This window comes from Mauremys reevesii, linkage group 20, assembly GCF_016161935.1.
Source record: "Mauremys reevesii isolate NIE-2019 linkage group 20, ASM1616193v1, whole genome shotgun sequence".
Lineage (NCBI taxonomy): Eukaryota > Metazoa > Chordata > Testudines > Geoemydidae > Mauremys > Mauremys reevesii.
In genome coordinates, this window is record NC_052642.1 from 12,358,016 (window position 1) to 12,384,331 (window position 26,316).

Genomic DNA, 26,316 nt, shown 5'->3' on the forward strand with positions numbered 1-26,316 from the left:
CTGGCCAGGTATAATTGTTAAATTGGTTTCAAAACACCCCACTGAGGACATTCAGTCTTGCCAGCTCTCATGATTTTCTCGCAAGTACGCAAGTCTCACAATATTTGTTGTTTTTCTTAAAGCCCCCGCTCCTGAAGTCCTGTGATTACCTGAGAATTTCAACTTTCATCTAAAACAAGCAAGTTTGAGCCTTCATAGTTACAGAGAATATCTTGAAAAAGGGAACCCTAAAGGTTCAGAATTCAAGGCAAATAAAAAGAAAAACTCTAATTTTATTATTTTTGAAATCTCAGGATTTTCAAGCAGATCACATATTTTTGGAGCCTGACTCATGATTTTTGAACATTGGGGACTGGCAATACTGGACATTTGTTTATTACTCTGAGCAGAACATCAAGTAGCAGTGAGAGCAAAGAAGGCGGTTTGAAATATTGCGTTTATCTGTTATTAATTGAGCTAATTTAAATATTAATCCACTATTTTAAAAAAAAACTTGGCGAATTTCAAACTCAGGCGAGTTTGTGATTTTAGTAACTGGGGGATTGTCATTGCTAACTACATAATATACCCATTAATGACCTAGAGGCATGTTCATTATTTGAATTGCATACAAATAGCTAAAACTGTGAGAAGCTAGTTTGTGCATATTAATGAAGTTATTCATATAATGAGAGTCCCAATCGCACATGACTAGGCATGGTTGTACAGTAGTAAGATTTTACATATTAATAAGATCTTGCGTATATTCATAAAAATATGCGCACGTGATTAAGTTGATTTGCATATTAACGGCTTCCAACGGCCGCGAGAGCCTCCGCAGGGGGGGCGGGCCCGGGGAAACGAACGACAAGGGAGCTGCCCAATGGTACTGCCGCCGGCTGGGCCTGGCCAATGGGATGCGGGCGGGCGGGGTTGGCGCGGCGGAGTGTTCTAGAAGGGCGGGGCGGGGCGGCGACGCGGGGGAGCTGATTCCGTCTCTGGTCCCGGTCTCGCTGCGGAGATGTCGGCGGTGAAGGCGCTCAACCCTAAGGCCGAGGTGGCGCGCGCCCAGGCGGCGCTGGCCGTGAACATCAGCGCGGCCCGGGGGCTGCAGGACGTGCTGCGGACCAACCTGGGCCCCAAGGGCACCATGAAGATGTGAGGGCCGGGGGCGGCCGGGCCGGGCCGCGGGGCTGAGGCGGGCGGAGCGGCGAGGCCCGGGGGGGGAGGGGAACGGGCGCCCTGGCGAGCCGCTCCCCGCAGTGACCGGCGGGTTCTCGGGTGGCGGCCCGAGGGGTCCCGAGCGTTGGAGACAAAGCCCGGGCGGCCATGCGGGCGCCGAGGCAGCCACGCGCGGGGGTTGGGCAACGCGCGGGCCCCTGGGGAGCGGGGCCGCGCAGCCGCTGACGTTCCGCATTGTCCCTCTCGCAGGCTGGTGTCTGGCGCTGGAGAGATCAAGCTGACCAAAGATGGCAACGTGCTGCTGCACGAGATGGTGAGTGCGCCCCTCTGCCCCGGGCCCAGCAGAACGGCGGGAGCTCTGTGCACTGATGGCGAAGGGGGCTTGGCGCGCAGTGGCTGAAGGCGGATGCTCGCTACGTCTCCTGGGTTAGCAACCAGAAAGGAAAGTTGCTAATTCCGTAGCAAAAAATGTACCTGTTGCTCATTGGTTGGTCGTTTACCAAGCAGTTCTCTCTCTGACCTCAGAAAGGGTTAGATCTCTCATTCCTTGTCCTGCCTGTTACTCTTAAATACCCTGTTGTTTACCCAAAAAATATTTTGGTTCACCTAACGCTTCTGTCTCTCTCAAGTCCCAGTCTTGCATCTGATCAGGGAGAGGCCTGCATTTCGGTTGCAAACAGTAGGGCTCTTGGTAGATGTACATGCACAATTGAGGCCAAATGGAGAAAGAATCATAGAATATCAGGGTTGGAAGGGACCTCAAGAGGTCATCTAGTCCAACCCCCTGCTCAAAGCAGGACCAATCCCCAGGGTACAGATATGATGATTTAAAAAAAATATGTACTAGGCTGCATGGTGCATGTGGCCCACATAGGGTGACCAGATAATAAGTGTGAAAAATCAGGACAGGGGTGAGAGGTAATAGGAGCCCATATTTAAAACGAAAAAAAAGCCCCAAATATCAGGACTGCCCCTATAAAATCGAGACATCTGGTCTCCCTAGGTCCATGTGTCAGTTTCCACTACACACAGATCCATACCTACACTGTAGTTTCCCTGCCACATGCTAGCTAAATGAATTATTACATCAATCTTTAATTGTGCTGTATTTTACATCATACTTTTAAATGCTGCCTCCTCTGTGCTTATATGCTTGGTCTACTCCATTAAGGTTAACTTTTCTGTGCTGCTTCTTAAAATAACATCCTTTTTTTATTTCTTCCCTGAGTCACTGTCAGGCATGTATACATGGTCCTTTTAGAATAACTTGGCTGATAAAGACTTCTTAATGTTTGAAGAAACCAGTGCCATGCTTTGGTTCTTTATTTTCATTGCTTTTTTGGTCAAAACAAGAGTTATACAAAGCCTATGACCACTATAGTTTGTTCTTTAAATGTGACTCTCTAATTAGATGGTGCCACTTTGAACTGATAAAAACAAAATCATTCAGATACACTATTGGTTATGAAAAGTAAGTACTGGCCAGATATAATTGTTAAATTGGTTTCAGATGAAGCAGCAAAGAGTCCTGTGGCACCTTATAGACTAACAGACGTACTGGAGCATAAGCTTTCGTGGGTGAATACCCACTTCGTCAGATGCATCCGACGAAGTGGGTATTCACCCACGAAAGCTCATGCTCCAATACGTCTGTTAGTCTATAAGGTGCCACAGGACTCTTAGTCTGGATCTGTAAAAGCAGCAAACACGGCTACCCCTTTGATACTTGGTTTCAGATGGTTATTCCCATAACAATGCAACAAGATTTATTGTTCAGTGTCCTTTTTTTTGTTTTTTGTTTTGTTTAGCAAATACAACACCCAACAGCCTCCTTGATAGCAAAAGTAGCAACAGCACAGGATGACATCACTGGAGATGGTACCACTTCAAATGTTTTGATCATTGGAGAGCTGCTGAAGCAGGCAGATCTCTATATTTCTGAGGTAGGTATGAATTTTTTTTTTTTACTTTCATAAGAAAATATGAACATTTTCCTTTGAGGCTGTTCAGCATCATTGCATTAATGTTTCATGTTCATAAAAGAAACTTCAGGTGTTACAGCTCTTCCGGAATGATCTTATTTTGAAACACTTTTTATTGTGTGAATACATTGGGTAAAAACTAAAACAGATGTTAAACTACCGGTAGCCAGGGTTGTAGTATTACAGTTTGAAACCACCCATGATGAATGCAGCTTGTATCTACCATTTGTTTTTTACTTATTTCTAATTGGATTTAAAGCTCTTGTCCTCTAATTGTATGACACCAAGAGGCACCTTTCTAGAGTAAGGCATCATTGCTGGCAGTATATGTGCCAGGAGACTTAGGTTGATACCTTATTAATTCATGTTGCACAGTGAACACCCAAGTGTGCTTTGTAGTTCCCTTGGCTAGAACTCTGTGCTAGAGTAATCTGTTCTTTTCCTCTGCATTAGAAGGAGTACCTTTCCTTTTACATGTATTCAGAAGGACAGTACATTTTTTTTTTTCTCTCTGTAGCATGCAAATTCTAACTTACTTCAGTCTTACAGCACCAAAGTCATGGATGTTTGTGGTATCCAAAGTTTGGAAATAACACTTCAGATCTTAACTTTTCAAGTAAAACTAGTAAATAGGAGTTTTTCTGGTGTGAAAAAAATCCACTCATAATTCTATTACTTAACTTATTTTAAAAATTAGGGCTTGCACCCTAGATTAGTCACCGAAGGATTTGAAGCCGCAAAGGAAAAAGCACTTGAAGTTTTGGAGAAAGTCAAAGTAACCAAGGAGATGGACAGGGAGACACTTGTGGATGTTGCAAGAACGTCCCTGCGTACTAAAGTTCATGCAGAACTTGCTGATATCTTAACAGAGGCAAGTGTGCTTATGTTGTCTGTCATCTTACCTTACTGTCCCCTCCTGTCAGGAACTCCAGGTGTTCAACTTGTTCTGTAACTATTTGGGGGAGGGGTGAGAATGCTTTTTTGAAGAGTGCATTGTTTTTATGGAGGCACTCTCTTCTATTCCAGGCTGTAGTAGATGCTGTTTTGGCAATCAGAAAACCAGATGAGCCTATCGACCTCTACATGGTTGAGATTATGGAGATGAAGCACAAATCAGAAACTGAAACAGCGTAGGTAGCTATAAAATGTTGGTAATGCATTGTGTATCCGTTAATCATAGCTTGAAACTTAATTGCTTTAAAACACTTGAAGATAGTATGCCACCTCTGAGTCCCTTTGCCAATTTTTGTCAGTTTACAATTGCATTTTCCCATTTTTCTTACCCTTGTTTTGTTTGAAAAGAGGAAACTGACTCTGCAGGGGAAAACTACAAAACTGATTAATAGCAAAGTATTGTCAGAATTATAAAGTAAATTACAGAAAAAAGCTATTTTTCAGTTTCTCTGTTATGCTAATCTTCTAACAGGCCAGGAGGGACTGGACACAAGTGAGACTAAATGATGTCCCTCTATGCTGGAGGATGACTGTACTCTTCTGATACTTTTCTGAACACCATTATCGCTACACATTCATTTCAAGTATAAAATGTACATTAGGTACTTCTGCTGTGTATAAACTTTAACTTTCAAAGATTGTTTTAAAACAGTTGTCAGTGTGAAAACCATGAAGCGTCTTACTCCTTTTTAACTATTCCATCTCTTTTGGAATGCAAGTTCACTTCCAGTATGGATGAAGTGGAAGTTTTAGGTAACTAATCAAAAATGCAAGGTGAACAGGAATCCAACTCTCCACCTTTTTGCATCTGAAGAAGTGGTTTTTTTACCCATGAAAGCTTATGCCCAAATAAATCTGTTAGTCTTTAAGGCACTCCTTGTTGTCTCCGCCTTTTGTGACTCTAAAATATTGGCAGCACTGGGTGGCTTCTAATATGTCTCAAGTGTCCTCTTAAGTGAAGGTATATAAAATCTTCTCGGAATTGCATATTAAGAGAATCATTATGATTCAAAATTTTTTGGAATACCTGAACTTTTTTTTGTAATGTTTAACTTCAGTGGCATGGATGAATTCTGCATTGGCTTCTTCAGTAGCCAGTGCAGTCAGACACTATGCTAGAGTATATTTCCTTTTTGCTTTTTCCTAATGGTATGCTTTGTGTAAAGTTAGCATGTCCATACGAGTAGGATACATGATCCAATGAATTCTTAATATGACAGTATGATAGGTAATTTATGTTTAATCAACCATGATATTAGTTTTATGACTACATTTCAGGGAAACAGAAGTTTTCTACCCTGTGTATAAAAGATTTTTTTTATAGGTAATCTTACTGATTTTTTTTACAGGCTGATTAGAGGACTTGTTTTGGACCATGGTGCTCGTCATCCTGACATGAAGAAAAGAGTGGAAGATGCTTACATCCTTACTTGCAATGTATCACTAGAATATGAAAAAACGTAAGTAGTCACCAGTGAAACAAGGGAAGAAATATACCTGACTCTGGTAATGTGAATTAATATTTGCTTATGTATCTTAAACCTTTTAAGAGTATTAAGAATAATAAATATTTTTAGAATATCTCTTTATTTAACAACAAAATTAGAACTAGCCTAGTTTTGTGTAAAAGGAGGAAATGAAGTCAAATGTTTCACTCCAAAGTAGTGGAGCGATGAATTGGCTATTGAGGTGGGCACGTTAGCACAATAGTCCCTTCTGTTGGCTAATTGAATGACAGGAAGTCTTCCCTATGCCTCCAACACGTCTTGCATTGCACAGTGAACACCCAAGTATACTTCATAGTTCCCTTGGTATGATTCTGTGCTGTACCTCTGCATTGGAAGGAATTCTTTCCTTTTACATGTATTCAAAAGGACTGTAAATTTCGTAGTGCTGTACTATAATTTTAGCTATTGACGTCTTAACTGAAACACTTAATTTAAGTCCTCTTCTGATTTTAATATTCTGCTATTTTAACATTATAAAGCACTAGTAGTAATGTTGAACAATTTCTTTTTCTTTCAGAGAGGTGAGCTCAGGATTTTTTTATAAGAGTGCAGAAGAAAGAGAGAAGTTAGTAAAAGCTGAAAGAAAATTCATTGAAGACAGAGTGAACAAAATCATAGATTTGAAAAAAAGAGTCTGTGGTGATTCAAATAAAGGATTTATTGTGATCAATCAAAAGGTGAGATAAATGAGAATACCAGGTAACTGAAAAAATTACCTAAAAATGTTAGTATTCTTGGCAGGCCTGATGCTTTTTCTGTTAACTGTATAGGTTTCTTTAGACAAGCCTTAGTCAGTCTTGATCAGCCGCATGTTTTCAGATACATGTGCATAGCTTCCACTTACTTCAGTATGAACTGAATGTAGAATTTGGTATTTAGCGCTGGACTGAATCTATTTTTAGTTTTTCCTAATATGCACTTCTCTCTTTGGTTATAGGGAATTGACCCATTTTCCTTGGATGCACTTGCAAAAGAAGGAATAGTAGCTTTGCGCAGAGCAAAAAGGAGGAACATGGAGAGGTCAGTTCTTGAGGAAGGAATAGAGATTTTGTGTTAAACTAAGAATGGATTGTGAAAGTTATTACATGGTTTTTCTTTCAAAACTGAAGTAAAATATCCTTTTAGTTCAAGCACATACACTTCCTACAGGAATAAAAACGGTCAGTTCAGTATAAGTCATGGAGAATCCTGACATGAGGCTAAAACTTTCAGTAAGCTTTCAAGTAGTGTAGAAGAGGCTTGAATTGTTTTAAACTCAAACACTAGGAAATAATCACTTGAATAAACAATCCTTAATATCTTGAGATAGTCACAAATAATGAGACCAGCCTATATGTTATAATTTATGGCATGATGTGAAAAACATCTTCACTCAGGACCATTCAGGCAACTAAGATTCCCTAGCTTATTTTCACTTACATTTTTAAAAAACGTAACAAAGTCTTTTATGTACATCCTTTTTCAGATTGACCCTTGCTTGTGGTGGCATGGCTATGAATTCTGTGGATGACCTCAGTGCTGACTGTTTGGGGCATGCTGGTCTTGTCTACGAGTATGTACTGGTGCGTAAGGCCTTGAGTTTGTAACCAAGGCTAAATTTGATATTCTACTGGCTCCTATCTGGTCTGCAGCAATCTTTTCAGTTCAGGCTTTGTTGATTCTGCTACTTCTAAACATATGGAGGTCTTTGCCTACATTTAGGCTCCCATGAGAATTCATTTAGAAGTTTGAGAGCAGTAATGGAAGTCTCATAAAAAGTCAATGGGACTTCTCGTCGTTTCTCCTTGTCGTGTGTAAACATTTTGCCTAGATGTTGGTACTGCAACTAGAATGTTTTGGGGGTCAAGAATAAAATTGAACCAAAGACAACACAGAATAAACTTGTTCTCTATTTAAGGCTGAAATGTAATTGTTCATATTCCTTCTCAGCTTCAGAGGGTGAGGAGACAAACATCTCCCTTTCTATCTCTCCTCCCTTCCTGAAAGGTCCAGTACAAAATTAATTATCTGAATAAACTCGTGTTGACTTCAGTCTTAAAATACTCAGATGCACCATTGTTAAATATTTTTCCATTTAGCGCTTTACGTGGGAGTTTTCTTATGCAAAAATGTGATATTAGAAACTTGCTGCTTATTGGCATATAGGGTGAAGAGAAGTTTACCTTCATTGAGAAATGTGACAACCCTCGCTCTGTTACCCTGTTGATCAGAGGGCCAAATAAACATACACTCATGCAAATCAAGGATGCAATAAGAGATGGGCTACGTGCTGTCAAAAACGCTATTGAGGATGGTAAGTCTCCTGGTGCTTTTTATTACATATAAAGAAGTCTTATGAGGCACATCTTGAAATACGCAAAACATACCTGCCAATGCACAGCTGTGTGCCTGTATTTTTCTATGGATAAATTGTTAGCACAGTGTCATTATAAACTACTAAAGCACACTTCTACTTGAAGTGTTCCCGGTGCCTTGGTGTTTTTAAAGTGGGTATTTAGGAAAGATGGACACGCACGTTTGGTCAGTTATTGTAACTTCAGTTATATGTTAGGTGACAATTAAAAGCCTCATGTTGCCTTCCTCCAAGAAAGGGAAGAAGTATTATTAAATGTTAACAGTAAGTTAAGTGCTGCAGTTAAAGTTGCTGGAAAACTCCGTTAGTACAAGATGCTCTAATCACTACAGGGAAAATTATTAAAACTTTAGATCTAATTTAAAGTCAATGCTTGTGGAAGCGGGGAGAATAAAAAAATACATGCTCATAGCTGCAAGGTGTATGTCTACATTTGCAGCAGCATATAGAGTACAGACTGCACACCCAGCTTGCACAAGTATAAAGAGCAGTGTAGACGGTGAAGCACTGCTTGGCTGAGTAGAGACATGCCAGAACCCTAGATCATATACTCTACATGGATCTCTACACGCAGTACCTCCCATGTCTATACACTGTTTTTATCTATGTAGTGTCCCACTACTTCCCTGCAACAGTGAAAGGCTCCAGCAGTGGGGAAAAGCTCTGGCAGGCATTTTCAGCTGCAAAGAAAGACTTTGGCAGCTCCCATCTGCTGCTCTTCCCCCGGCCCCCACCCCAACAGGTGTAGCTCTTTTCACTGCTGTGCATAGCTATATGTACCCTACATGCCACTGAAAGCATAGAGGAGGGCTAGGAAAGGCTTGTTCTCCAGTCATGTAAAGGTTTATTACTCTGCATTGTCAGTCTGGTGTTCCTGCTGGGAAGTATAATTAGAATAGCATTTCTTATCAGTGGAAATAATGAACCAATAACTTGTTTTTCAGAAGTTTGTTTAAAATATCTTGAATTAGATGTATGGTGTTTCAAAAACTTGAGTTTTATTCTGAGAAAATTGCAGAATTGGTACTTCTCTTCTAGTCCAATCTCCATTTCAAAGGGAAGGAAAAAACATCTAGAAGAGCCACTTTTTTTAATCTAAAAATGACACATGAGAACTGCAAACGATTGATGTAAAAACCTTTTACTATATGTAGACTTTGTGCTTTACTTAAATTACTTCATGTAATACTAATAATCTTGGCTTGTGTAGAATATTATTTGTCTACAGTTGGCCTAAAACATAACTGCTGTCAATACTTTTGATAGCTGGCCAGTCAGTAAGACTTTTAGTAGAAATTATTACCACCAGGTCTTGGCATGTTTCACTGAATATGGTAGAAACATCCAGGCTTTAGTTTTAACTTCCTAGCTTTCTTTCCACCCAATAAAAGCTTGCTGCTCTTTACTACAGTCAGTAAATCTTAACTGACCTCTTTGCCTCAGTGGGAGCTTCATGACCACTAGCTTAAATTATGTAGTCTAATTGTTTGTTTGATATGGCTGTACACTAGCACGTCTCCTCTCTTACAGGATGTGTAGTTGCAGGAGCTGGTGCATTAGAAGTGGCAATAGCTGCTGCTCTTGTGAAACATAAGCCAAATGTAAAAGGAAGAGCCCAGTTTGGAGTTCAAGCCTTTGCTGATGCTATGCTCATAATTCCCAAGGTATAAAATAACTCCTGGTTAAAATAATAGTTTGAGCAGTTATAACGTGTAGAAAATTGTACATGTCTTAGCCGTAGTCCACTTCGCTGAAGAGCCTTTTGCATGAGTAATAAATGTCTTGAACTGAAGACAAGGATGGTATATCAGAGGTAGGGAAACTATGGCCCGCGGACCATGCCTGGCCCCTGAGCTGCTGTTCCCCCTCCAGCCTCAGCTCACCGTGCCACTGGCGCAATGCTCTGGGCAGCAGGCCTGCAAGCTCTTGCCAGGCAGTGCAGCTGCACAGCTGCGACCTGACCTAGTGCTCTGTGCTGCGCAGCGGCATGGCTGCCTGTCCTGGCGCTCTGGGTGGCGCAGCTGTAGCGCTGCCAGCCGCTGGTGCTCCAGGCAGTGTGGTAAGGGGGCAGGAAGCGGGGGGGTTGGATAGAGGGCTGGGGAGTTTGGGGTGGGGTACAGAGGGGTTGAATGGGAGCAGTCAGGAAGCGGGAGGGTGGTTGGATGGGGGCAGTCAGGGACAGGAGTTCCAGGGGTGGTTGGATGGGGCAGGCACAGCAACCCTGGCTGTTTTGGGGAGGCCTAGCCTACCCTGACTGGCTCTCCATACCATTGTGCAAACCCAATGTGGCCCTAAAAAGTTTGCCCGCCCCAATGTATATCCTTCCTCATTTTTGTATGAGTTATGCCGGCAGGGGGATGTGTTCGGAGCTATGGTAAGACTAATAGTTAATGATGCATCGTCTGTAGATGGTTTCATGGCTTTAAGTTTAATACATAAAACATGCTTTCCTCCCACTCTCTTCCTTCCCCCCTCCACAAGGTTCTTGCTCAGAACTCTGGCTATGACCCCCAGGAAACACTAGTGAAAGTTCTTGCCGAATATGCAGAATCTGGACAACTTATTGGAGTTGATCTGAACACTGGTAAGAAACTTTAAAATAAGTTCATCATACAATTGGGGTTAAATAATTTATGTACAGCAAGTCCTTCATGCTTTAGCTTCCAAAGATGTTTCAGGACTGGTGGACTTTTGTGGTAAGACCTGGCAGTTTTTCAATGAGCAGCTTCTTTAGTTGATTAGATTGCTAGAAGAATACTTCACTCATGATGATCAATACTTAACTTCAACATAGCTTTATGCAAGAGAATTAACTGACTTGGTGAGCCACTATTCCCCATTTGGAGGCTCAGAGAGACTCGTTTACAAAATGTATTTTTTCATTGTTACACATATGGGCACACAAATGTGAAGGCCAGTGTTTAGTATGAAGTAGAAGATACTTTGGCTTGCCTCTTGGTAGCAGCAGCATTTTGCCAGAAGCTGGGAATGGGTGACGGGATGGATCAGTTGATTACCTGTTCTGTTCATTCCCTCTGGGGCATCTGGCATTGGCCACTGTCGGAAGACAGGATACTGGGCTAGATAGACCTGTTCTTATGTCATGTGGGGGCATGTTAATATTGTGATTTCCTACTATCTGTAACAAGATTTTGAACTATATTAATAAAATGCTAAAATGTATCAATTGCCTACAAGGGGATTTATTTTGCATTCCCAGGTGAACCAATGGTAGCGGCAGCAGCTGGAATTTGGGATAATTATAATGTCAAAAAACAACTACTTCATTCATGGTAAAAAATTTTTGTAATTTTAAACTAGAATAGGCTTCCATTGCTAATGGTCAAATTGAATGGATTGCTATGGGATGGGTTAATCTTTACAGAAATATCTAAATGTACAGTGTAGAAATAAAAACATGCAAGTACAATAGTTAGATAAAAATGACTAGTCTTGATATCTCTTTCACCTCTGTCCTCTATAGAGAAATCAAACTTCTTAAATAAGCCCCAGATTGGTTTTTAAGAACTTACAGAATGACACTTCAGCTGGTACATGAGTTTTTAAACAAGTTAGTGAATGTAGAACCATAATCTACAGAGTGGGTGTGTATGAGGTGGGGACTGAGTGGGGAGATGTATGCATTTGGTACTCTTGTTTGGATGAACTGTAGAACAATGCAGAAGTTTTGACCATCAATGTTTTGATCTTTCTAGCACGGTGATCGCTAGCAACATTCTTTTGGTTGATGAAATTATGCGAGCTGGAATGTCGTCTCTCAAAGGTTGAATTGAATCTGCCCTCGACTGTCATGGTAGCCTTGAGTAGGGAGATGCCCCTACAAAGTAACTTCCAAAAAAAAAAAAATCCAGCTAACGGCATTATTTTCTCCAGCTTCCAATGGATTTTCACAGTAACAGAAGTAGCTCTCTTCGAAGTAAACATGGCCACTCTCAAACATTAGCACCTATTCAAATATTAGGTTCTAAAATCAGTTATTTATTTTTTTTCTTAATTGCACTGAAATGTACAACTTGCAGTCTTTTTACCCAATAAACAGTTCTGCTCTGTGCTTATCTTGTAATGGTGTCAGTTACTTAACATCTGTTTTGGTTGGGATAGCTAATGTTCTGGGACAAGCCAATGTAGTTAGGTGATTGTCAACTGGGAGGAAATGTCACTTTCTCAGAATTCACTCATCTGTACGCCACCTTTCTGGATATTGCTAGAATACCCCAGGCAGGGATGACTTTCTGTGGCTCATGTACTCATGCAGATTGGATTGCACCAAACTCTTTGTAGGTTGAAAGATTTGCTGGGGGGGGAGAGTCTCCACAGGGGTTATGAAGAATACCTTTAGTTGTCTGGGAGGCAGTATGTTTTAATGTGTGGGACACTGGACTGGGTGGGAGTCAGACCTGGATTCTTTTCCTAGCTAAGGTGCTGATTTACGGCAATTATGTCACCTATGCATCAGTTTCCCTATCTTCAAAGTGTGTGGGGGGGTAAACAAACACCTTCATTTGTAAAATGATATGAGATCTATACCTGGAAAGCTGTGCATATTTATAGGCATAATTCTTACTTCTAATTTTAATTAGCAATGTATAATGGTGATCTACAATCCAGTGTGATTTAAAATAGTCCACAAACTTGCTGGCAAGTTCCTAGAGTATTGTTTTGATTTTTATTGGCAGCATCTGATAACTCAGATGTGACTTCACCAATGATATAAGCTGCTTTAGCAGCAGATTGAGGCTTCAGCGGGAGGGATGGACAGGAACTGTTTGACAATAGTCAAACTTTGAACCAGACCCAGCTACAATTCCATCAAAACTTCAAGTATGTGAACAACCAATTGGGTTCTGGTTTCCTGATATCATTGGACCCTACCACTGGTAATGTAGATTCTTACTTCAGTTGCCTGACTGTTCTGTTTTCCACATTACAAAACTTCTTGCTTCAGTCTTGCATGCCTTTTGGTTGTAATAGTGATCAAGAAATGTTTAACTTCTCCCAACTGTAGCCATGCTTACTGACTTCTCCATTCTACTATCTTTTTTTTTTTTTTACTATTACATCTGTTTTTTTCTGAATATGGGCATTGGTCTTTACGCACCCAAATGTCCCAAAACATGGAGCATGCATGAGCCAGGAATACAGAGTAAAAGCAAAGTCCCGAAATGATATCTTAATCACCACAGTCATGTATCACTACCTGAAGAATCAGTGTTTGGAGAGTTGAGTTAGAAAGCAAACCTCAGTTGTAATCCTTGTGTATGCAAGAGCTCTCAAAGGTTCTAAAACTGCAAAATTTCCTCTGCAGAAAATCTCAACATATTTCAGTAAGAGTAGGTTCAAGATATTCCTCCATAAAGACTTTTTTATCTGCAAGTTGAAACACTTTCTCTCTTCTTGAGTGGGGCAGGTAGGGTCACCAGTGCTTTTCCCATTTAAAGGTGCACAATATAAGGGCTAGTCACCTTCAAAGAAAGGAAAAAGGGTTCCACAATGTACATCTGTATGACCATCTGCCTCTATGGGAGCCTACAGTCACATTCCTGCCTCATTTTTTAAAACAAAACACATTTCCTTTGTTGTAATGAAAACCCATGCAAAGCAGCCAAACTGCATACCTACACAATAGAAACCACAAAACTGGTCATCTGAAAAGTGTTGTCAAGTGCCCAAAATAGGTTTGGGGTTTAGGTTTGCTTTTTGGGGGGGGGGAGGGGGGGAGAGAAGAAGGATATGATATTTTCTGCTCTTTAGATGAGGGATCTTAAGTATTCTGGGTAACAATTTAAAGGAAAATGCTTCAGTCGAAAGTGACTGACTTTCGCCTCTGTAACACCAAATAGCTGGTGCACTAATTTAATGCACCATCAGGAACAATCGTTCACAGGACTGGGCTTAAATATGACAATGCAATGCCTCTCATTTCTACACGGACTCCATGTGCTAAGTACCCAGCTTCTGTGCTGCCGCTTGTACGCATGCTCCTCCTCTTTCATCACCTCCCTGCTTTCATTTCCATGCAGGGGGAGGCGGGGACTTTAACCGGCTTCCCTTCTAGCCAGTGATCCCGGAAGCATTTCAACCCAGTACACAGCCCTTCTGGGTCACGGAGGGGCCTTTCCCACTCCTCCAATTCATCTCCTGTTCCTGTCAGCAATGCTACCGTGCTCCTCTGCTGGGAGAGTGCAGCTGGCTCTCCTGTTAGGCACCTGTGTGTTAGGGAGCAGCTACAGTCTGCAAGGTGAGTTCATGTGTCCAAGCATGTCTTGCTCCACCTTTCCTTTCCACCTCCCTTACTCTTTACACTCTTTCTTGCAGCAGAGCTTAATAAATGCTGCCTGTCCCCATTTAATGACTCTTTCCCCTTCTGTCCGGGCATGTCTTCCCTGACTCTCGCCAACCCTAAAAATCCTTCCTCTCCCAAAAAGACTTGAAATACTGCCTTAAAAGGAATCCTCAACTGCCTGAAAACAAGGAAGAAAGGGCCTATCTGCTCCCTTTTAAATACCTTTGAAGGAACAAGCATCAAACTCTTAAACTTATTCCAACAGTTAGGTGAAACGAGCAATGTGAAAAGCAACCAGCACCCCCCACCTCCAACCTTTGGAAAAGTTAGATGAGAATTCCATGCCTTCACTGGCTCTAAAGTGCAAGATCCTCCTGGATTCCCCACCAAGTTCAGCTCTAGATCTGATGTTTGTGGGGTGCCCCAGTGGCTGCTCACTCAGACTGGTACCTAATTCTCAATGACTATTGTGATGCTGGGGAAGGTAGGGGAATTCCGTTCCTACTCATCTTCCCTTCTTCCCACCCCCATCCCCAAACTTATTTCCTAGCTGTAAATGTCTGGTAACTTCCCCACTCTGATGTATTTTTTCCCTTCTCTCCCTTTCTGAAGGTTTGCACAGTCATTTCTACATATGTTAACACAGTATTTACCCTGGGTCTGCCCCTCTGGGGAGGGGCTGCTCCTTTCAGAGTTTCCCTAGTGAATCCTGGGTCATTTGATGCAACTGAACAGTGACAGACCTTGAATACTTCCAAAGGAGATGTCCCCGGTGGCCTGAAATCCTGCATGTAAAAACCGATGAGCGAGACTAGATGCCAGGAGTGAATACTCAAATCTCACAACTCAAAGCGATACCCAGGAATGCCTCTCTGTATAAATTGCCATCAGACAACACCGAGTCTGATCTAAAGCAATAGATTGAGCTGCAGTTGTCTTCAGTGAACCCTTTGCAGTGTAGATTCTCTAATGATTCTTTCACAGTAAAACCTCTCTTTACAAAGCCTTTGTGCATGTACAAGACTTTCATAGGGCAGATCCAGGCTCTGAGGGCGTTTTGTGCCACTAGTCCAATTCCTTTATGTGGTTAATCTGTACCCATGCAGAGGGGCCGTCTTTCGGATAGCAGTATCTTTAGCAGCAGAGGTCCTGCCATGTATATTAAGAAAAGAGACTCCTAACTGTGCTGCTTTATCGCCTGTGTGACTTAGAGTGAGTCACTTAGCCTTTCTGCCTCGGTTACTCCAGCTGTAAAATGGAGATAACAATACTTATTTGTTTTCCTCCTAGGAGAGTAGAGAGAACTAGTGAATGGATTTTTCTCAGGGATAATTTCATTGATTTCCATGGAGTTACACCAGGAATAAGCGCAGTGTACTCTGTGCAAAGGATTTTCAAGATACAAAGCACTGTCTAGGTGCTAGGTATAATTATCAATCCTCTGTTATCCTCCTTCCCCAGCATGCAAACATCTCTAGCAAAGAATGTACACACGCCAAGATTGTATTGTGACTAATTGTTATATTGGATCACATCTCTCATAGTTTTTGAAGATGATGGAAACATGGTACAACTGCCTGGCGGGAAGTTCCAAATGGGAACAAATTCACCTGATGGTAAAAATGAAGGGCCTCTCGAGGCGGTGACAGTGAAGTCATTTGCTATTGACAAATATCCTGTCACCAACCGGGATTTCAGGTAAGGCCCACACTTAGCATTTGCTTAGTTTGCAGAGAGTGGCTGGCGCAGGTTGGTGGAGACTTTCACCTGTATGCTATTGGGCTGGGTAGTGACTGAAGCCATCTTTGCTGGGTTTATCTTTGTTGCAGCATCAGCAGAGAGGCCAGTGACTGATCATAGAGACTGAACTAATCTGCAATGCTTAGAGGTGATCCCACCAGGTCGGAGTGGAGGTACGTTGGCAGAGCAGCATGTGAACTTGCACACCTACTGCCAGCGCTGTACCTGTTCTATGGATTAAGGAAAACCAATTAGAATTTTCAAGGCTGAGAATCTCACCATATTCATGATCACTCAAAATGTCTGGAATATTATAAAATCCTGCAGAAGGATGTTAACATTTTTGTTTAGCTGTTTGCAATACAAATGGCTTTTCAAACACTCTGGAAGGCAAATATTTCTGTTGAGAAGAAATGATAAACAGAAAACTCACTTGTGGTTATTTTAAGTTAGCAAACAGGTCCTTTCCAGCTGTTTGGGGTTTTACATGGGTAACATACCAAAACATCATATTTTATTTTGTACTGGATTTGTAAATACTTTGCTTTGTTGTTCTGTTATGAAACTGCAATATACTGCAGTCAGAGGATGGATATTCCATTTTCCCACTGAAGTATGTCACTCTCCATAATGCACAGTCATAGAAGTTGGGCCATCTAATGACTAGATTCTAGTTGTCCCTCTATTAATACTCAATTGCTTCCTATAATATATTTTATAAGGATTGTACAAAGCACTAGACAGGTATTGGAGGGACTATCCTGCATTGGCACAGAGATGATTCTGATATCTTAATGATACTGCAAAGCTCATCTTGATTCTCAGCTATTTTGGGAGGCGATAGAACGCAGATTGGTCGGGGTTATTCACTGCCCTGGATAATTAAATGTTGGGGACAGATTTGCAATAGTAGCAGTGGATTGAAGTGGTTGCATGTGACTTTTGTTCAATGTGAATTTTTGCAAAGTGAACTCACAGCTTAGAATGGGCACTTGGAGTAACTCTGCTGGTTGGTTGGTTGGTTTCTCTTTTGGGTTGGTTTGTTTTAATAAATCTAAATAAAGAAACTCAATAGATTTATTTTTTAAATATTAAAAAAAAAATCACATCAGGATAGCAGTTCCATGCAACCAATACAAACTGGGCCAGTTTCATCTCTAAACCTAACTCCATTGAGCTGATTGGATTTACATCAGGGGCTCAATAGACTATAAATGGTGTGAATAGCTCTTGTAAATTGCATTTACTTTTATCAACTTACTGTGCATGTGGTGGTAACTTTGTGGGAGTGCTACCTAGCAACCTATATCTGACCTGTTCACACCAGGGAGTTTGTTCGAGAGAAGAAATATAAAACGGAAGCAGAAGCTTTTGGATGGAGCTTTGTCTTTGAGGATTTTGTATCTGAAGAGCTGAAAAAAAAAGTGACCCAAAAACTGGAGGTAAAGTCCATTTGGAGTGTGTATGTTATGGGATTGATTCACGGTGGTGAAAAGAGGGCTGTGATGTTTGTCCTCAGAACAGAGTGGTGTCGGGATGGTGGAATAAATCCAAGCAGAGCCATTCCTGAAAAGTCGACCATTTATTGTTGTAGCCTTATGTGAAAAAGGGAGGCGTTAACGTCAGCTCTAGCCAAGTGCCCAGAAGAAGGGATGCAAGTGTTTGGAACGTTTAGGCTCCACACCCCAGGGAGTAGGAGGGAATTGGACTCCTCACTGAGGAGTTTTTCACTTTATTTTCTGACCATGTTACCTTATTTGTTTATCTTGCTATAAACATTCTTCCCTGAGGGAGGAAGGCCTTGTTGATTGCCATGGGCATTTTTTTTCTGCTGAATATTGCCACCGGGTAATAACTGGTTTAATATTTTGGTTTTTTCCCTGCCTGATTCTGCTCCCATTGACACCAAGAGCAAAACTCCTGTTGACTCCAATAAGAGCAGGATTGTGCCTTACGTGATTTAAGGCCCCAGTCTGTAGCCTACTTTGGACTCTTTGCAGAGTGCGCAGTAGGGTCTGCTCGGCGAGTATGGAGAGAGCAAGGCATCTCCTGATATTTATCCATCAGAACTGAAAACAGGGAAGCCTACATTTTTAAAGGAGTTTTTTAAATCCTGAATTTTCTTTTTAAAATCAGATGCCCCCTGGACTGTACTTATGAGCTTTAGAGGAATGTCTTTAAAATGAACCAGCTGCTCATATCCAGCCACAGAATCTCACCCTACCATACCCAACTCAAAAATACTCCGCCTTACTTCGCATGCTGTGAAAGGGGTTAAGCACTGAGAGTTAAGGCTTGGGGAGGATTACATGGCAGGATTGTGTTTTAATCTGCTCTCTTTTCTTTTTCTTAGTCCGCCCCTTGGTGGTTGCCGATTGACAACGCATTTTGGCGACAGGTGAGCAGTCCTTCGAAGGAGTGAATTGCAAACCATAGGGCTTCAGAGACTCTCTGATTTATGGGCTGAACTTCAGTGGGGAAAAAAACGGCATTAATTACAATGTTAGCGATTCCACTCACATAAAAGATGGAAATTGAGAGTTAAGTGCAGAGACTGTGATTTTTCAGAGGAGTCTCCGGGAATTAGATGTTCAAATCTCCCATTGCAATTTACTAGGCGGTGGGTGCCTAATTCCCTTAGGCTCAATTGAAAATCCATAGCAGAGTCACTGGCAAAAGGAATGGTAATCAGAAGGGCTGATGACCAGCAGTTGAGGGCATTGGCTGCCCTCCCAGCTGTGCACTGTTCTTGTCTATTTTGTTTATATATTTAGGGGGCGCTGTGATTGGAGAAGTTCTGCCAGCTACCTGGAAGTGATCACAGGCCACAGTTGATCTGCAGACCTGTTTGAGATCATTGTCTAGGGCAGGGGTAGGCAACCTATGGCATGTGTGCCAAAGGTGGCACGTGAGCTGATTTTCAGTGGCACTCACACTGCCTGGGTCCTGGCCACTGGTCCGGAGGGCTCTGCATTTTAATTTAATGTTAAATGAAGCTTCTTAAACATTTTAAAAACCTTATTTACTTTACATACAACAATAATTTAGTTATATATTGTAGACTTATAGAAAGAGACCTTCTAAAAACATTAAAATGTATGACTGGCACGCGAAACCTTAAATTAGAATGAATAAATGAAGACTCAGCACACCACTTCTGAAAGGTTGCCGACCCCTGCTCTAGATATAAACTCCACTATCAGCCATGCCTTTCTAGCAGAGTAGATAGAACTGGTGTCTGTGTGTTACGCAGGTCTGAGGTTCTATCCTTAACTGAGACAGATGCATATCCTCCAGTCTTTAGTAAGATTTATTTCTACGAAGTAGTCAAAGGCAAGGTGCTCTGTACCATGTAGAAAAGGATGCATTTCCAAATCATGCCGAAGTTCAGGGTATGACCTTCTATACATTCATGTGAGGCAGGTTGGGCCAGTATTTTGACCACTAACCTAATACTTGGGTTCAATTCCTTCTTCTGCCACAGACTCTCTTAGCTTAATATTTATCATTTGTACCCTTCCTCCTTCCAGAAAGTTGTCTTGGGCTAACGAAAGTTTTTTGGTGTTTAAAAAAAGTGTCCCCAGATTATTCTCACTCCTACCCCACCCCACCCAGATTTGAAAGGTGTTGCCACCTTAGCTGACAAGCCATTAAACTATACAAATATAGTAGAAGCACCTGAAGTCCAAGATTCTTGTATATTTCAGTGGCCTTATAGATAGGCAGAGCAAAGTGGGTGGTGGTAGATGATGTGTCTAATCGTAGGCCTACCAGACTCTGTACTGTTCCCTGTTGTTGGGTTTATTTTACATAAAGTTGTTATGGCTCAGTGAAAACCTGTTAAATGAAATTCTCCTCAGCCAGCAGGTCCAGGATCTGGGATAAAAACCAAGCTGGACTACCCAGTGCTACACGTGAGCTGGAATGATGCACAGGCATATTGCAAGTGGAAAGGGAAGAGACTCCCTACTGAGGCAGAGTGGGAATTTGCTGCAAGGGGAGGACTAGAGAGTATGTAAGAAAAGCTCTTTGAACTGATCTTTCAAACGAAACTAAGTCATCAAATAATTATAATTGATTCTATGATGGGATGTCCTGTGATGGCAAGGGACAGGACTCAATGACCCAGGAGAGGACTTGTATTCCTAAATAATGAAATCCTACCAGACTCAAAGCTCTACCTTCCCCTCTGCTGGGGGTTCTGGTCTCCATAGGGAGATGAGGGTGGAAGTCAGATTACATGATCCAATGGTCCTTTCTGGCCTTAAAACCCATGACTCTATGAAATAGGTACATGAATACATTTTGGAGCCATCTCTCTGATTAAAGCTCTGGGGGCCAAATTCTCCTCTCAGTAATGAGAGCTGGGTCTGGCCCTTAACGTTCATGCTTTGCAGTGCATTCCGCCAGGGATAATGGGCAGTCCTGGAGTTGACTACAAAGATGTGCTTTGCCTGAGGGATGTGGATAGCATTAGTTGTTCAGTTATGAGGCATGGCCCTGAGAAGTTAACTTGGCTTGATCCTCTTACAAATGAGACATGAACATCAAAGCTTGTGGAACTCGTTGCAGCAGGATGTCATTGAGGCCACGGGTGAAATCCTGGCCCCGTTGTACTCAAACGGGAGTTTTATCACTAACTTCGATGGAGCCAAGACTTTGCCCCAAGAGTTTAGGAAGATTCACAGAGGGATTGGATGTTTATAGGGATAACAAGACTATCCAGAGTTATAATAGTTAATGCAAAACTTAAAAAAAAAAGAGTTTGGGAAGGGATTAAAAAACCCTCCTGCTGCAAGGTTTAAACCAACCTCCATTTGAGATTGAGATGTGACCTGCATGTGGGGCAGATGATCTCCCATCTACCTACATGGAGTTTCTTGCATCTTCCTCTGGGGCATCTGGTGCTGGCCACTGTCAGAGACAGGATATTGGACCAAGTGGACCCATGGGTCTGATCAAGTCTGTCAACGCCTGTGGTCCCACAGGTTTTTTTGGTAAAGGAAGAGACATTAGCTCTGACATCTGGGTCAAATACCAGCTCCAAATTTAATGTCCAGCCTAAAAATTCCCCCTGCATTTTCAATCAGATACAATATTCCTCTTCACTTCACAGCAGTATGCAGTCAGCAGTGTCCTACTCCAGAGGCAGCTGCGTTTTAGTGGTGGATGAATTGATCTCCATGTGTAGGTCATGTCTGTAAATCTCTATGCGCAGAAGCTGTGATATTTTTTTTCCAAAGGAGTCTATGGGAGCTAGATGTTCAAATCTCCCATTATCAGAGGGGTAGCCGTGTTAGTCTGGATCTGTAAAAGCAGCAAAGAGTCCTGTGGCACCTTATAGACTAACAGACGTCTATGCATGTGAAATTTAGTAGGCTGTGGGTGCCTAATTCCCTTAGGCTCCTTTGAAAATCCCTGCCAGAGTAACTGGCAAAGGGAGTGGTAATCAGAAGGGCTGATGACAAGCAGTTTAGGGCACTGTGTCCTTTAGAGTTAAAATGTTTATTTTTAAAACCAATGCATGGTTTCCTTTTGAATATAAGAACGTCCATATTGGGGAGACCAATGGTCCATCTAGCCCAGTATCCTGTCTTCCAACAGTGGCTGGTGCTAGATGCTTCCCCTGATCTGTTCATTCCCTCGGAATTTATCAAGTGATCTTTCCCCTGTCATCCAGCCCCAATTTGTGGCAGTCAGAGGTTTAGGGACACTCAAAGCATGGAGTTGTGTCCCTGAGTGTCTTGGCTAATAGTCACTTCCTCATTTACTTTCTCCACACCAGTCATTATTTTATAGACCCCTATCATATTTCCCCTTAGTTGTCTCTTTTCTAAGATGAACAGTCCCGGTCTTTTTAACCTCTCCTCATATGGAGGCTGTTCCAAACCCTTAACCATTTTTGTTACCCTTTTTCCAATTCTAATATATCTTTGAGATGGGGTGACCAAAATTGCATACAGTCCTCAAGGTGTTGGTGTACCATGGATTTATATAGTGGCATTATAATATTTTCCATCTTATCTATCCCTTTCTTAATGCTTCCTAATATTCTTTTAGCTTTTTTGATTGGTGCTGTACGTTGACCAGATGTTCTCAGAGAACTATTCACAATGACCTGTAGCTCAAGAAAGATCTTGAACAGCAAATTTAGACTCCCATCATTTTATGTATAGTTGGAATTAGGTTTTCCAGTATGCATCAGTTTGCATTTATCAACATTGAATTTCATCTGCCATTTTGTTGCCCAGTCACCCAATTTTGTCTGCTCCCTTTGGCACTCTTTGCAATCAGCTTTGGACTTAACTATCTTGAGTAATTTTGTATTGTGTGCAAATTTTGCCATCTTGTTGTTTATACCTTTTGCCAGATCATGTATGCATAGGTTGAACAGCATCAGTGAGAAAGGGTAAAGCTGACAGTTCCTACTGGTGTCCTGGTTTGATCAGGAAGGAAATAATTAGTCCCGCCTCTTCTTTTTTGACAGGCAGAGTATATCCTTGGGGGAACAAGTTTCAACCAAATCGTACAAATCTCTGGCAGGTAGGGTCTTAATACCATCGTGTCTGTGATGGGTTGTCTTGATGGCTTATTGATGAAGAAAAATGTCCTAAAGCGACCTAAGGAAGCATTTAGCTAGTAAATCATACTGACTTGTCTTCAAGATATTGAACATCAGCTGGTAGGGCTGTCAGGTCAGTTGCTAAATTTACCACCATTTGACTCTCTTCCCTCACCTCCAGGATTTAGAATTTAAAGATATTTAACATTTATCCTTGCAAGGCATCAATCTCACCCCACTCTCTACGGCGGAAGCAGAATCCAGATTCCTCAACATTTGCGGCTGTTGAGGTTCAGAATTTCATGGGGGAGGGATCTCCCTCTTTAGGACTTTGAATGGTTGAGCTATTGCTTGGTCATATTGAAGTATCTTTGCATATGTGATTTACGACTGTTAGACAGTTTCTGTTATTTTAAGCATGATGAGATTCTGTAAAGTGCAAGCCCTTTTGCTCCTTTCTATGCCATCCTGGGTGAGGTAGGTTTGTTTTCTTAGGCCTGGTCTACACTGGGGGGGGATCGATCTAAGTTGCAGGTAGCTGAAATTGATGTACTTAGACCTACTCATTGTGGTGTCTTCACTGCAGTGAGTCAACTGCTGCTGCTTCCCCGTCAACTCTGCCTGCGCCTCTCGTGCCAGTGGAGTACAAGGGTGGACAGGAGAACGCTCGGGGGGTCGATTTATTGCACCTAGACTAGACGCGATAAATCGACCCCCGCTGGATTGATCGCTGCCCGCTGATCCAGCGGGTAGTGTAGACATACCCTCAAAGTAAAATCCTCTCTTCACACAGGGAATCTTCCCAAAGGTCGATATGGCAGAAGATGGTTACCATGGTGTTTCCCCAGTGAATGCATTCTCTCCTCAGAACAACTATGGTATGGGCTAGTGGGCACCTTTGCCCCAGTTTGCAAATAAATTCTTTTGTTTATTTCATTATTTCTAAACTGAAATTAAGTCTCGAGATTATAGTGGGAATTTAAAACCTAAATGGAAATCGCGTTTCTTGGCACCTAGAGATGATGATGCTGGGCACATTGAGATCTCTGAAGGCTGTTTAAATTGGCTGATGTTGGCATCATACATTTTAAGGCAAGAAGCACGACATTGCAGCCAATGATTTACAGTAATGATACTTGATCACTTTTTGCCCTTCTGTAATGCCTTTCATCTGAGAATCTCAAAGCACTTTATCAATATGATCTAATTAAGCTTCACAATGCCCTTTTGCGGGTAAGGAAGCATTATTACCCCACTAAACAGATGGTCACAGTGAAGTTTAGTCATCGGCCCAAGGTCACGGTGAGTGTGTGTAAGAGCTGGGAATACAACCCAGAGCTTCTGGTTCCTGGTCACCTGCTCTAGCCATTAGACCATCCTCTTCTGATGGCATCTTAAACAACCCTCACTGCACCAAAGTGCTTCCAAAGGGGCTTTGTATTGACAGTGTATGTCTCTCCTATGGATCCTGATGAGCAATTTCTACATCTCAGGGCTCTATGACCTGTTAGGAAACACCTGGGAATGGACTGCATCAGAGTATAAACCTCGTGGACCCATGTCAAGGCAGGGTGCTCAGAAAATGCACGTCCTGCGAGGTGCATCTTGGATTGACACAGTAGATGGATCGGCCAATCACAAAGCTCGTGTTACTACTAGGTAAGTTTACTTACTGCTGTGGACAAGTGCTATTTTGCACCACATTGGGGGCTTATAGTAACTTAACCTTTACTACATAGATTTGTTTCAAATTATTTGCTGTTTTATTTTTGCTATTTAAGAATTATTTACTTTTAACTAATGTGAAGACTACTTTATTATTATTAATAATAAATCCCTAAACACTTCTGTATGGACAGCAGCCAACTCTGGAATGAAGGCTAGATGCCAGCTAGTATATAACACCCAATACAACAGTGAGAGAAAGAAGGGAAAATATCATAAGGATAGAAATTATAACAATGAAGTGTAATGAATGGTGGGAAATAATGTTCATCTGTTTTAAATCATACAAACTCATTTTTGTCATCAATTATGTAAATTACATAATTTACATGATCTAAATAATTAAATTGCTTTGCCTTCCTTCTCCATATTAATTGTCAGAAGATGTTACTTAAAGCCCGGTGGAGGAACTGCATCACTCATCAGCCCCTTTGCAGCAATTCTGTATGTTAAGGGCCAGATTTTTCCAAATGCTCTGCTCCCATTTAGACCCCTAATTTAAGTGGCCAGATATTTTTTTAATTAGCACAGTATGTTGATGGTTGAGTTATTCTGAAAATCTGGCCACTTAGGTGCCTAAATTGGAGCTGGGCTCTTTGAAAATGGTGCCATGTGTCAGTATCATTTTAGGCTTGGATGCCTTTCTGGAAGATGTGCTTTAGTCAGACAGGTTAGTGGGCTCAGAAGAGGGATAACTATGGCCTGTGTCATTGAGGGGGTCAGATTAGAGAATCTAATGGTCCCTTCTGGCCTTAAAATCTGATTGAATCTACATCGGAGGGTTTTTTGTCCTTTCCCAGGATGGGAAACACACCAGACTCCGCCTCAGATAACCTGGGTTTCCGCTGTGCTGCCCAAACCAGGAAAACGGAGAGTAAAAAAGAGCTGTGATGACATCACGTATCGGAATGGTCCTGAGACTTTTTCTCCTGTGGAGATGCCAGCGATTCCCTGCAGCTCTGTTGGATTGAAGTTTGGCAAATTTTAAAAATAAACATTTGCTACTCTTGTTCGGTGTCAGAGTGGAGGGTTTAGACATTGAGGGTGGTTTTGTCAGTTGTCTCAATTCTTTTTGACTTTTTAAGAAGATGCTGCTGCTGTCTTTTCAGCTAACTTCAGCCATCCATCCCCGTGGGCCCAATCCTGCAAACACGTACACACATGAGTAGTCCCAGGGAGACAGATGAGGCTGCTCATGAGTCAACTCTTGCAGCCTTTGCTTAGGCTCTTACTTGGCTAAAATTCCCTTTGGGGGGGAAAAAAACTGGGAGTTTTTTGCTTGAGTAAGGCCTGCATGGCTTCGTAAGAGTAAGAACCACTTGTGTGAGTAAGGGTTGCACTTGTTCCTGCTGGTAACGGAGAGAGACAGGTGGGGGCTGAGTCAGAAAGTCCTGAGTTCTAATCCCAGCTCTGACTCAGACACACTCTGGCTTTGCTACACTACACTCTCTCCCCCTATAATTCTCCCTGGTCACAGCTCCACCTGCACCATTGTACACCAACCACTGGTGTTTCAACCACAGCTCTGAGCCCTGTTCCACAACACAGGGTCTTGAATCACAGAAATGTAGGGCTGGAAGGGACCGTGAGAGATCATCTAGTCCAACCCCCAGCACTGAGGCAGGACCAAGTAAACTTAGACCATCCCTGACTGGTCTTTATCCAACGTGTTCTTAAACCACCTTCCTTGGAAGCCTGTTCCAGAGCTTCACTGTTCTTAGTTAGAAAGTTGTATTCTCAGTAAATAACCTAAATGTCCCAGTCCCGTGCCAACGACAAGCCTCCACAAACATTCCCATTGTTGCTATCATCACCCATGCTGCAGAGGTGGGAAATTTTAGGAAGCAAGAGCATTGTAGACACAGCTCAGGAGACCTGAGGCTGGTCACTTGTCGCCAGATTGTCAAAGCTGCGGATGGCACCTAGTGCGATTTTTTCCAAAAACACCCAGGCATCTGACAGCTGTTGATTTAATTCCCATTTTAAATCAAACTCCCATTGGTTTAAGGGCTCCTATCTCCAGCTTT

At 42.0% G+C, this 26,316-nt stretch overlaps 2 protein-coding genes and 3 non-coding genes across 6 annotated transcripts; all 5 read left to right on the forward strand.

Moving 5' to 3' along the window:
- The first annotated feature begins 940 nt into the window (after window positions 1–940).
- On the forward strand, window positions 941–11,859 carry CCT6A (chaperonin containing TCP1 subunit 6A). Its single transcript, XM_039507864.1, has 14 exons — window positions 941–1,137; window positions 1,411–1,474; window positions 2,970–3,104; window positions 3,841–4,014; window positions 4,170–4,273; window positions 5,447–5,557; window positions 6,123–6,282; window positions 6,543–6,625; window positions 7,071–7,167; window positions 7,751–7,898; window positions 9,489–9,622; window positions 10,440–10,542; window positions 11,179–11,251; window positions 11,675–11,859. Exons 1-14 carry the CDS (start codon window positions 1,001–1,003, stop codon window positions 11,745–11,747), a joined length of 1,596 nt encoding a protein of 531 aa, XP_039363798.1. The 5' UTR covers window positions 941–1,000; the 3' UTR covers window positions 11,748–11,859.
- Window positions 3,511–3,642, forward strand: LOC120387609. The gene has a single exon (XR_005590253.1). It is a non-coding gene; the product is annotated as a small nucleolar RNA SNORA22 (small nucleolar RNA).
- On the forward strand, window positions 5,158–5,293 carry LOC120387608. Its single transcript, XR_005590252.1, has one exon. It is a non-coding gene; the product is annotated as a small nucleolar RNA SNORA15 (small nucleolar RNA).
- On the forward strand, window positions 5,869–5,983 carry LOC120387610. The gene has a single exon (XR_005590254.1). It is a non-coding gene; the product is annotated as a small nucleolar RNA SNORA22 (small nucleolar RNA).
- Window positions 11,860–14,035: 2,176 nt separating the features above from the next.
- SUMF2 (sulfatase modifying factor 2) lies at window positions 14,036–25,298 on the forward strand. 2 transcript variants are annotated; one of them, XM_039508511.1, is made up of 9 exons: window positions 14,036–14,217; window positions 15,807–15,960; window positions 17,330–17,444; window positions 18,356–18,400; window positions 19,863–20,013; window positions 22,490–22,545; window positions 23,358–23,442; window positions 24,058–24,223; window positions 25,090–25,298. In XM_039508511.1, exons 1-9 carry the CDS (start codon window positions 14,133–14,135, stop codon window positions 25,178–25,180), a joined length of 948 nt encoding a protein of 315 aa, XP_039364445.1. In that variant the 5' UTR covers window positions 14,036–14,132; the 3' UTR covers window positions 25,181–25,298. The 2 variants fall into 2 exon arrangements, with proteins under 2 accessions (XP_039364445.1, XP_039364446.1); XM_039508512.1 differs by lacking the exons at window positions 19,863–20,013; window positions 22,490–22,545.
- Window positions 25,299–26,316: the final 1,018 nt, after the last annotated feature.